The 12,795-nt window shown below is 41.9% G+C and overlaps 1 protein-coding gene across 2 annotated transcripts in view; it reads left to right on the plus strand.

The window, feature by feature from the left end:
- The window catches only part of PCSK5 (proprotein convertase subtilisin/kexin type 5), a 408,183-nt gene that overhangs the window by 185,875 nt on the left and 209,513 nt on the right, over nt 1-12,795 (plus strand). For both annotated transcript variants that reach the window (XM_028146315.2, XM_008142067.3), the window contains exon 9: nt 4,537-4,637. In XM_028146315.2, coding sequence (XP_028002116.2) covers nt 4,537-4,637 — 101 coding nt within the window. The remainder of the gene's footprint in view (nt 1-4,536; nt 4,638-12,795) is intronic.

The raw sequence follows: 12,795 nt of genomic DNA on the forward strand, positions 1-12,795 counted from the left end.
TGCGCCACCGGGCTTGCAACCAGGTTTTGAGACATTCTTTAAAATGGAATCTAAACGTGAAGTGCTTTATTGTCCCGTTTCACATACAGCATCTCTGGACTCCCTGCCCCGGGATGTGGGCCGAGTGCAACTTTTCCTTTAAATTACAGTGTCAGGTCTTGCATGCATGCGTTATGATGAATGGGGTTACCCCGTGTGGCTCCAGTTTTCAGAACATCATTTTTCTTCAAGATTGCATGCTCCTTGGTGGTCTTTGCCTTTTCTTTCTAAAGATAGACACAAAAAATCCTCCGGTACTGTGGCTGCTCTTAATGATGAAAACCCTGCCTTAGATCTTCCTGGTAATTTACACCTAAATAGCTTTGCCACTGACAGTAACTTCCTCTTGAGATGACCCAGCTGGAATTTCCACTTAAGGCAGGATGAGAAGGGAGTGAGGATGTTTTTGTTTCTTTTCTCTCCATTCCTTCCTCCTCTCCATCACCTTCCTGTTCCACTCCCTTTCCACCCCTGCTCACTACTCAAGTTTCATCTTGTTGAATTGTTTGTGCGGGGGGGGGTTGGGGGGGTTGAGGGGGCAGAGGGAATAAAAGCACAGTGGTGATTGGAATTCTGCAGTCCTACCTATATCTATAGCATTTACCACTAAATTGGTGTTTATATGTAAAAGCACTGAGTAGCGTTTTGCTTAAGTCTATTATTATATGTATAATATAATATATAGGTGTCTATACCTGGTGTGTATATACAGATAGGGCAAATTCCTATTGCAAACCCGACATCCTAAAACTTTTATTGTTCATGTTTGGGATTGGCAGGAGGTGGTTATTTATTAGACTCAAAAATGCAACACACACTTGGAGTGTTTATTCTGGATTTGTTTCTGTGCATTGAAAGTGTCTGGTGCAGCTGAAGAATAAGTAAAGGGAGCCAAGTGGGAAAACATCATGAAAAATCTTGAATCCAGGCACAAGTCATTGAAAAAAAAATAATAAAACTTGGCAAAGGAACGTGACCATGAGGGTGAGGTAAAATGGGAAGAATGCAGCAGGGCCATCTCTCCACAAGAGCGTAGCTGAAAACAGGGAAACCGGCTGCTCCTGGGCTGTTTATGCATTGATTTAGGGATCAGGCCTTTGGAAAATAAGGCTACACATTTACCCATAATTTCAAATGAAGTAGAAATGCCTTTTTGATGATCCAGCAGTCCCACTTCGAGTGCATATCTAAAATAATTGAAAACAGAATCTCGAAGAGATATTTGCACACCCATGTTCATTGCAGCATTATTCACAATACCCAAGAGGGGGACGTAACCCAAATGTCCATTGACAGATGAATTAATAAAGACAATGTGGTATATACGTACAATGGAATACTATGCAGCCCAAAAAGTGGGAAATCCTACAACATGGATGAACCTTGAGGATAGAATTTTAAGTGAAATAAGCCAATCACAAAAAAAAAGACAAATGCTGTATAATTTACCTATAAGAGGTACCTAAAGTAGTCAAACTCATAGAAGCAGAAAGTGGAATGGTTGTTGCCAGGGTCAGGAGGAGGGGAGAAAGTGGAGTTACTCAGTGGGTAGAGTTTCAGTCATGCAAGATGAAAAGTTCTAGAGATCTGTTGTATGGCAATGTGCATATCCTATATAATAAAAGGCTAATATGCAAATTGACTGATCAGCGGAATGACTGGTTGCTGTGACACGCACTGACCACCAGAGGGCAGATGCTCAAAACAGGAGCTGCCCCCTGGTGGTCAGTGCACTCCCAAAAGGGGAGCACTGCTCAGCCAGAAGCCGGGCTCACGGCTGGTGAGTGCAGTGGCAGTGGCGGAAGCCTCTCCCACCTCCGATTGCAGGCTGGTAGTAAGGAGTGAGGGGTCCCAGACTGCGAGAGCCCTGGACTGTGAGAGGGATGTCTGACTGCTGGCTTAGGCCCGATCCTATGGTTGGGTGTAGTCCCATGCAACCAAGAGGTTGCTGGTTCAATCCCTGGTCAGGACACATACCTGCATTTTGGGCTTGAGGCCCCAGTATTGAGTGTACAGGAGGCAGTGATCGATGTTTTGCTCTCACATTGATATTTCTCTCTCTCCCTCTATCTAAAAAATCGATTAGAAAAAAATAATTTTAAATAAATACAGGAAGTTTTTTAATGTAGGTGTGTTTAGGGCTTTGTTTATCCAGACATCTTACAGGTATCCAATGTGGAGGTTGAGAAGATGGCTAGAAACAGCCTTCCCTGCCTGGCAAATGCACAGTTGGGGCTCCTGCACACCATTCAATCATTTAGGAAAAGAGTTCAAAGCTTGTCTCCTCTCTCCCATCACCATATCTGTGTGGTTCTGCATGTTTTTGTTTATCCTCCCACTTCCTGTGTATCGGTCCCTACCTGGTATGGAGAATCTGGCAACAGTGGAGGTACCAAAGGAGCAAAGGAAAGACAATGAGAACTGATGGCCTCTTGTGAAGCTCAGTCAGGATGTCAATCTGGATCCAACACAAGTAATTAGGGTCTATTCTTACCTCATGTGGTACTGAGGAAATTTTTAGGGGAGGATTTATTTCTAGGACGTTACAAACCTGTTTCTTCCTGTGAAGATCAAATTTATTTCCAAATCACCTAATCGTCACACTCTTCTTAAAGGATGCTCCTTAGAACAACAGGACTTGGCTTCTATCTCCCTGTGCCTTTCTGATGACCTTACACCTCAGTGTCTTACCTGTAAAATATGGGGACTATATTTGTCATGATGCTGAATAAAGCTTTACTGATGTCTCCAATAACTGTTATGCGACAGGAGTGATATCAGCCCCAAGGGGCCAAAAATGGATGCTTGTCAGGAGGAATTGGTTTACAAAATTTTAGATATTACAGTGGTTCACAAATCTTATCCCATAGTGTTTAATCTCTTGTTAAGGATAATCTGAATTTAGTTTTTTTTCTTTTTTTTTTTGTTTTTTTTTTATATATATTTTTTATTATTGATTTTCTACAGAGAGGAAGGGAGAGGGAATAGAGAGCTAGAAACATCGATGAGAGAGAAACATCGATCAGCTGCCTCCTGCACACACCCCACTGGGGATGTGCCTGCAACCAAGGTACATGCCCTTAACCGGAATCGAACCTGGGACCTTTCAGTCCGCAGGCCGATGCTCTATCCACTGAGCCAAACCGGTTTCGGCTGAATTTAGTTTTTTTTCTTAGTGAAGCACCCTTCAATGCTGCAATGAAGCACCACCCTTGCTTGATGGGTCTGTGACTGAGCCACATTCACACCAAGAGGAAAACGTGATCTAGTTCTCACATGGTGATTGAAGAAAATGGAGAAATAGCTGATGTTCTTCTATGATATACTAGAGACCCGATGCACAAAAATTCGTGTAAGAGTAGGCCTTCATTCCCCCGGCTGCTGGCACCAGCTTCCCTCTGGCACCCTGGACCCCGGCTGCTTCCCTCGGGCTGCCCACATGCACCCGGGACCTGGGCTGGCTTCCCTCCAGCCCCAGCTTCGTCAGGAAGGACATCAGGAATGACCTCAGAAGGACGTCTAATTCGCATATTACCCTTTTATTATTATAGATAAGATGTACTTAGTGCTGTAATTTCATATCAAGCGCATGGGTTGAACCTGACTTTTAGTATTCGTGTTAGATCTTTGAGAAATCCTTGGTTCTTCCATGTAACATTTCCGTGAATTCTAAAAAGTCCTTAAATGTTGCTTCTATGGCAGAGCATACCTTTTGCTTAAAACCTGAGGCTCCCCCTACCTAACAGTTCTGGAAGAGCAGGGACCAGGCTGTGTGCTTTACTCCTTATGCTACCAATGCCTAACTCACTGTTTGTTTGCTGTCCAACCTGTCTGGATTATTAAAAATAGTGGAGTAGCCCTGGCCAGTGTTGTTCAGTGGTTAGAGTGTGGGCCTGCAAACCAAAGGGTTGCAGGTTTGATTCCTGGTCAAGGGCACATACCTGGGTTGAGGGTTTACTCCCAGCCCCTCGGTCGGAGTGTGTGCAGGAGGCAACCAGTCAATCTGTCTCCTCTCTCACATCAATGTTTCTCTCTCTCCTCTCCCCTTCTCCCCCTCCTCCTCTCCCTGCATCCCTCTCTCCCTTCCCCTTCCTTCTACTCTCTCCGAAAAGCAATGGAAAAAATATCCTCAGGGGAGGATTTTTAAAAAATAAAAATATTGGGTAATGAAAGAACTGTAGCTTTAATTAGAGCTGGGATTAGGGGGAGGTAAGTGAGGTATGTAGGGGTCTAGGGCATACAATTTAAGGAGAATTTGCCTAACCCTTACGTTTCAGGCCAAACGCTCCCCTAGTCCAGTTTCCAAACCCTTCCCTTTCCAAAGTTGATTTAGGCGATTCCCTCGAAGTGATATGGTCATAGGAGCACAGGAGCAGGGAATTTTAAAACAACTGTTTCAACACCCCTCCATTCCACTTGTATAAGTAAGTTTCTTTCTACTTGCATGTGATTCACATTGACCCCGGAACCCTAAAAGTGTTCACTTCCGTCTTCTAGATCACTACGGACCTGCGGCAGCGGTGCACGGACAACCACACGGGGACCTCTGCCTCGGCCCCCATGGCCGCGGGCATCATTGCACTGGCCCTGGAAGCCAAGTAAGCCTTTCTGTCCGCTTGTTTCCACTGGCGGCAACCCCTCACCTCACGGACAACCTACCCGCTCCCTAGTACAGAGTCCCCAGCACAACCCAGAATGTCATCTTCCCAATCCCAACCTGAAAACTTCCACGATTAGGGCTTTAAATTTTTTTTTTCTCCTATATTAAGGGAAAAGGCCCTTTTTCTTTTTGCGTTTTTTTATATTCCCTGAAAAATCAAACTGTGGCATTACTTTATCAGGGAGTCATGTGCGAGCGTGCCAGTTGGCTCCAACACTCTTGCCTTGTGGAGGTTTTCATTCTAGTCTGGGAATGTTCCTGTGAGTCTGAGAGTGGGCAGGTCTGCCCACTTCTGGGCCCCCCTCCCTGGAGAAGAGCGAGGCAGCTCAGAGCCCATGACAATAGCACCATCGCAGACTCGTTCTCGGGGACAGAATATTTTAAGGTTACGTGACAGGAGCCCAGGAACAAGGACAACCCACTTAACCTTAAATCCCGTTTAATGTAGTCAAATTCTGTGACTAAAGAGCCCTTGGAAAGGTCCCCTGAGGTTATTTGCAATGCCTCCCATCTCTTCTTTCTCTGAGCACCAACAGATCAATTTGTCTGAACTCTGAAAGCCCAGTACAAATCTATACTCCCTTACTCTCCATTTTAAAATCCAAATGCCCAGAAAACTGAAGGTTTTTTTGGCAAAATTAACACCAAAACTCATTTAATTGCCAAGTTTGCCCTGATTCGATTTGAGACTATTGGCAGTCCTTACTTATCATGAAAATGCCTATATTTCACTACAAAAATATTAATGTATTTGATTATGAGGTGCTAGCTTAGACCCCATTGGAAGTTTGTATAATATATGCAAGAGACAAGGTATCTGGGGGAAAAAAAAAAAGTTTGAATTTTAAATACATTTGGTGCAAGGACTTTAGAAAAGGGGTTGTGGGCCCGTACTCGGAGGCCCTCCTTATAAGAGAATCATAACAACAAGGAACTGAAGTAATGATCTGAGTGGTTTTCCCAAAACGGCCTTGCATGCCTGTCCTAAGGAGGAATGGAAAGATTCTTTCATCTAGTGTACCCTGATGTAGAACAATAGCAGGTGACAGGAAAAGAATACAAGAATCACAACATACTCGGGTATTATAGCAAAAAGGCACTTTTTATTCTTAACACAGAGGTGGCCTCGCAACATTTCCTGCTGCCCCTCTGTAAGGCAGAGGCCTGGGGCAAGGCAGTCGGGACTTTAATGTAATACGGATGCAGTAAATGGCTAAGTCAGGTAACTCCTTGGATTGACACAGGTATACCAACACAGGCTGTGGATATGGGCCATCTTATCTTAGTCCATTCGAGCTGCTATAACCAAATACCCATAAACTGAGTAGCTTACAAACCACATTTATTTCTCACAGTTCTGGAGGCTGGGGATTTCAACATCTAGATGCCAGAGGGTGTCTGGTGAGAACCCACTTTCTAGATGAGCCCTCTGGGTTCTTGCTTGTCAAGGCTCTAATCCCATTCATGAGGGCCCCACCCTTATGGCCTGATTACCTCCCAAGGCCACACCTCCTAGGATCATCACATTGGTTGTTAATTTTCAACATATGAATGGTGGTGGGGGGGGGGGGGTTGATCAGGAGCGGGGAAAGGCACAGATATTGAGACCATAGCAGGTGTCGTATCATTTGACTCCCATGAATGTTTGTATTTCTTTCTTTTTGATAAGGTTAAATATTAAATCATTTCAATATACCATATCTTTTAAAGTGTTAAAAGTTTGGTTTTAGCAAGGAACTGGCACTAATCCTATTAAATTCTCATTTTACAACTTTTCCCTGGACTGTTCTTAGGGCAGACGTCTCGATGAAGTATCTGTGTTTTTCATTTGGTGGCTGTAAATTGGAGTTTTGAAAAATATATCATCTTCATTCTGTAATTCTAGATTGTTTCTCTGGAATATTTTTCTGTCCACAAAATATTGAAGGGGGGAAATCAGGAATTCTTTCTGCACTTCCTTTTCCACCCCCCCCCCAAAAATATAATCTCAAACTTGGCAACCCAGTACCATAACTGTGGCTAAATGGTACTCAAGTTTCTTGAGCTATTGCTACGGCACTCATATTTTTAGTAATTATTTTAACCACTCCTTAAGTTCAGATGAAAGGTCCTTACTCTATTCTTCAAACAGCCTGCAGTTGGATCAGTCCTTTGGGGGCTGAGAGCACACTGAGAGGCTGCATCTGTTTTCTTTCCCTTGCATTTTGAGCATTTTTAAAGATTGATTTTTGCCAAAACTGTGATGGGTGGAAGGAAGGTCCCAAGACACAGTTTACCTGGAAAATCTACTGTATTTTAAGATTTTAAAATAGCCTAGTTCGATTGTGGGGCCAAAGTACAGAGTAAATCGTCTGATAAAATGAGAAACAATAAACCTTTTCTTGGAACTCCATTGTTTTGTGCTACAGGCCATTCTTTGCCTGTAAGTGAAGCAGGCTGTACGTTGGGGGAAAGCAGTCAGGGAGCTAAGAATGGGTCAGGTGTTGATGTTACACGAGGATCGTTGAGCAGCGGGCCTCCAGCATGAGTAAAAAGGATCTAAAACTAGGAAACTGTAGTGAGGCTCTCAAATAGCAGAGTGCGGAGATTATTACTGTTCTAAGCCTAACCCTGGCAAAGAAGCCTTACCCATTCAGCCAGCCCCCTCCCCTGGCAGTCTCCTCTTACAAGAGGCTAGTACTTCTCCACAACACGTAACCTTGGTATTTTGAGCTTCAGCCTCTACTCTCCCAAGTTGCATCTACAAGGTACTCCCTTGTAAGGAGAGAGGAGAGAGACCTGTGGCTCAGGACACTGCCAACACTGCACATAGGCACCCTGCTCGGGTCACAGGAGTCAGTGAGTGAGGGTGAGTGGTCAGGTGAAGAACAGGGGCTGCCAGTCCCTAGTGAATGTGTGTCCCAGCTATCTCTGCACAAGGACGAGTGCACCATTAACCCTAATTTCACTGGGTTACAGTACTTACTCAGGGGAGACTCCCAATCCTCCCCTCCTCCCCAGGTGCTTGCCTGCACCAGCCGATTGATTTGCCTGGGTCATAAGAAAGTGGATCCTACCTGGGATACATGGCAACCACTGACCTCTCTACCACTCTTTAAAAAAAAAAAAAAAGCTTATTGAGTTTTAGAGAGAGAGAAAGGAAGAGGGAGAGAGAGAGAAGCATCGATGTGAGAGTGAAACATCAGTCAGCAGCCTCCTGCACACCCCCTACTGGGGATCGAGCCCACAACCCAGGCGTGTGCCCTGACCAGATGAAGCCCAACCAACTTAGCCATCCCGGCCAGAGCCTCTCTGCCATTCTAATTCTTCTAGCTCCCCTAAGGTCAGAGCTTTTCAAAAAAGAAAACCTTCTTAGGAAACTAGGAGAAAAGAAAACAAATACAAAACATAGAAACAGATAAGCTTGAAGTATCCAGATCTCTTATCTGAGTCATGAATTACCTCTGCTGTGACAGCTCCTACGACTCCCAGGCCATCCTTTTCCTACGGGGTACGTAAGGACATGTGTTGCAACAAACTCCACTGTTACACCCCCCGCCCCAGATACTTGGGTAAAAGCGTGCTACTCCCAAGACAGGAAGCTCGACAGCCGCCTCTGACAGTCTAAGCAGGAACTTTGCCGCAGTTAGTCATTTAGGCAATTTCTTCCTGCTCCCAGAGCTGTTTCCCGGGTGCAGAGAGCTCTGAATCCTTTACCCTTCTCAAAATCATGAGCAATATCAAATAAGAGAAAATACTGTCATCTCCAAGTGGGGGGGTGCCTTTTTTTGTGTCGGGGTACCCTCGCCACATATGTATTGGTTCAGAAGTTTATAATATTTCAGTTATTTGGATTGTGTGGACTTTGGGGTTGTTTTCTGGTTTTTCAGCTGAATGAATAGGGAGTATGTAATCAGTGATTATGAGGGAACTAATTGCCATTTGGTAATAATATCTTTTTTAGTCACATAATTCAAAAAGTTAAAATAAAATGAGTGTCTGGGTGCAGTTTTCTTAAGTGAAGGAAGTGGTGTAACATGATTAATAGTTTAGATGAGCAACCTAGAAGAAATTCAAGTCCCATTTGTAAGTCGCCTTATGTCTCAAGGCCAGTGTATATCACCGGTACTCTAGACCTGTGGAAAGAAATAAAATGTTGCTAGAAAATGATGTTTCATATAAAATGTTTTGTTAAGTACAGTTGAAATAACTGATATGAATAAATGTTCAGAATCATAAACTATGTTTTACCAAAAGTTTTCCTGATCTGAGCCTGCAACTATTAGCAAAGAAAAGCTATTTTAGTAGAGTATTTTGTATGTTAAATTATCAGCATTAGCTTGGGAAATTCAAAATATAAGTTCACCAAAGAAACTTTTTGGCCTAGAATTGTCAGTAATCTCTCATTGGAAAAGTGAAATAATAGCAATCATGAAATATTGCATAGTGAATGGTAAATAAAAGGGGTGAGTTGGGTAAAAACTTCTGAAGTTATTTAGGACTTAGAAAGAAGGAATTGATATAAAGAATCTTCCACAAATCCTTGTTTTAAGTGACCCAAAAACCTTTTCCTCAAATTCCATATCTCAGCGGACACAGGGATACTTTCCCTTAAGAATGCCTAATATATCTTGATCTAAATTTAGGAAATAAACAGATTGGGGTGGCATCTGTTACTCTGTACTGGAAACATACCTGGTACCTGTTAAACATTAGCTGCCTCTGTTATGTTAAGTAGTATTTACATACATGTACTATTTCTAGGTAGATTTATCTACTTTCTTCTTATTACCTATCTATTTTCTCCTATTTCAATAGTCCTGTTACTACTGGTTTATAGAAGATACCATATAGGTATATGTAGAACATGGATGATAGAATATATAAGTGAATATACTTCTGATAATTTAGAAAATTTCTATAACTGTACTATAGATGTTTTGTATGGATTATCTTTCAAACGAGGCTCAAACTCCAGAGACTAAGGATTGTACTTTATGGTATTTATTTATGTGTATATAAAAATATCTATTGCAAATTTAAAAAAATTTTAAGCATCATGCTAGGAGCAAAGTGAATTAGGTAAGGCATAGTTTAAATAATTTGCAAAAATATGTCCCTTGCCTTCAAAGGATCTTAGAATCTCCTTATAGAGGCAAATGTACACTAATAAGTAGATATTAGTGTACATTTCACATATACACAAATTATTTAAGAAAGCCAGTGAAATAGTTTGGGGGAAAAGGTAGTGGAGAGTGCAGGACTTGGGTGAAAATAGAAATAGTCAGCCTCCATAGCAACCCAAATTGGAATATTGGTGCCATGATATTTTTATATCTTCCATGACACCTAAGCCCAATGTTTGAACATGGTCAATTCTCTAGTCCGACCTTCTAATATTTTGTAGAAGGGAAATGAAGTAAACAAAATCACTAAATTTTATTATTATTTTTACCTTTCCATTCCTCTAAATTATTAGTGACCTCCCCTCACTGTCTCAATTCATATCTTTCCCTGTTGACTTACCATTCTCGGGAGCTGGGCTTCCCCTGGCTCCATAGCATAATAAAGGCGTGATGCTGTTCCCTTCTTAGCTTCCAGGAGAAGTTCAGGAGTGAAAGGGATACTTCCAGACATGGAAAGGTCAAAGTGTGAAGAATTAAGATGTGCTGAGCAACAGGATGATTCACACCACATGCTGATGACTTCAAAACGCTGTCCCCAGATAGTCTTTTCTTGGGAAATTAAACGTACCGTCTGCATTTCTTAAAAACCTAAAGAAAGCCCACCTACAGAAATTTGACGTGGTTCCTATTGATCAACCTTTCTATGTCTTTGCTTTGCATTTAATGTCTCTCTTATCTATATCTATGTCCAGCGTGGGGAAATGCCAGAGATATTGGGGATAGAATTATTGTGAGAAGTTAATTCCTGGGACAGTTGAGAGCGAGTCTAGACTTCTTAACAAGCTGAGTTCAAGTCACTAATTGAAGGGCTTCAAAGTCCTGGAACTAACCATCCTGGAGGGAGGCCACATAAGAAGGACTTGGTAAACCTAAACATTTCTAAATATTGGGATTAGCATCATAGTCCTGATCTCTTGTAAACTGTTCTTATCTTCCATTTCAGTATAAAATGTTCCATTAAAATTTCTCCCAAGGGCCACACTCAGCTGTACGAAAAGTTGGCAGTGGGCAGGGAGCACAAATACAGTACATTTGATTTTGAGGTAAAATAGCAGAATGTCACCACACCAGCTCTTTTCTTTTGGGAGAGTTTTAGTTACTTCATCAATACTTTTTTTTTTTTAATTAGATGCACAAATAGTGAGAATACAGGCATGGATGCCCACATTGCCTACAATTACAAAGGTAAAGAAGTTATCACACACTTGTTTCCTTTCACAAACTCTTAAAGAGTTTCTTGTGTATTATAGTGTTGTGGGTTGGGCTTGGAATTTAGCTGAGATTTCTGGCATGCGTGGTTGGGGTCTATAGCTTGAGGAGAATTAAAATGTAATCAGGGAGGAGATTTGTAAAGGTTTGTGAGGTAAAAACGGCACACATTTCCACCGGAGGCCAAGCGGACAGAGAAGGGATGTACTGTCCTGGACTATTCCCTATAGTGAAATAATTGTAACCAGACCCACAGAGCAGTTACCACGGGCCTTCTGCCAGGACTGTGCATGAAAATAGCTTTGTTATGTCTACATACACACAGACAATACACTGTGTCCTCTAACACTTTTCAAGTTCAAATTATTTGGAAGCCAATTTTCACTGGACTCAACTTGGTACTAATGGTTTAAAGCAATGCAGCTTCCAAAGGTATCCTGTATTACTGGAAAAGCCCTGATCAACAGACTCATTCACCCTGTATTATCGTGACATTTAGCCAGTGTTTTCCATCTTCCTGAGATGATGAGACTGAGGACCTTGATAGATAGTTGAGTTGCCCAGGGACTAAACTGAGGACAGAGAAGTTATCATTAGGTCATTGTTATCTGCCTCTTTTTGCTTAGCTATATTTTTAAAAATAGATTCTTCACTGACAATGTTTTGCTCTTATTACTATGATAATAAAGGTTATTTCTTAAAAAGAGTAGTTCTCCGTCTTGTTGCAATCCCCAGAGTTTTTCCTTGCATAGCTGGTCAAATGGCATTTTTAAGTGTTCTATGTTATATGTTAGAAACATCTCATGTTATAAGTATCTAATTTGTGATTTAATGTAAGCGGTAATGCTTAAAAATTAGATGGAAAAGATCTTTACAATGCCCTCTGAGATGTAATTAATTTCATGGCAATTATATCATCATCTATGATATGCTGCCCTCTCTGTACCACCTTGACTAGAATCCTATCTCAAAGTATACAATACCGGGGAATCCAATAAACAATGATAGCACTCTGAGAAAATACAAAGTGGGAAGTTTCTCCCAGCTAAGTCCAGCAAAAATACAAAACAACAAAAAGGAGGCGTGTAAGAAGGGATTTTGGAAGGAAACTTATAATGTCATCTCATTTTTCTCACCTCTGAAAGGCATAGGAAGAGAATATGCGTGTTGCTAACATAGACCTTAGACAGAGTCATTAATTCATTCACCAGACATGTATCAATGGTTAGTTCCATGCTACCCATTATGAATTGATTGGTGGATTGACAGATGTAGACCTTTCATCCTGTTTGGCGAGACAGCCTATAAAAAAGCAAATGATCGGGACTAAGAAAAACATAAACAGAGCAGAGTAATGGAACTATTTTACATAGAGTGGTCAAGGAAAGACCTCTTTCCTTGAGAAATTGACCTTTTAGCTGAGATCTGAAATGAGAGCAGGAACCAGCCTTGGAAGGAACTAGACTGAGAGTTCTAAGGAGAGGGAGGAGCAAGTTGGGAAGACAGTGTAATTGGAATAAGATTCCTGGATTTGAGAAATAGGAAGATACATATGACTAGTGTAAATTGAGTGGTTGGAAAAGTCCAGATCACATAGAGCATCATAGTAAGGAAGCATGATAAAGATCTATGGGTCTTTTAAGGAGGGAGACATGACTTGTCTCCTAGGAGAAGTACTGATGTGGGAGCCAGCTTCCTTTTGGGAAGCCAGTTCAGAAGAGG

The sequence above is a fragment of the Eptesicus fuscus genome, chromosome 15 (assembly GCF_027574615.1).
Source record: "Eptesicus fuscus isolate TK198812 chromosome 15, DD_ASM_mEF_20220401, whole genome shotgun sequence".
NCBI lineage: Eukaryota > Metazoa > Chordata > Mammalia > Chiroptera > Vespertilionidae > Eptesicus > Eptesicus fuscus.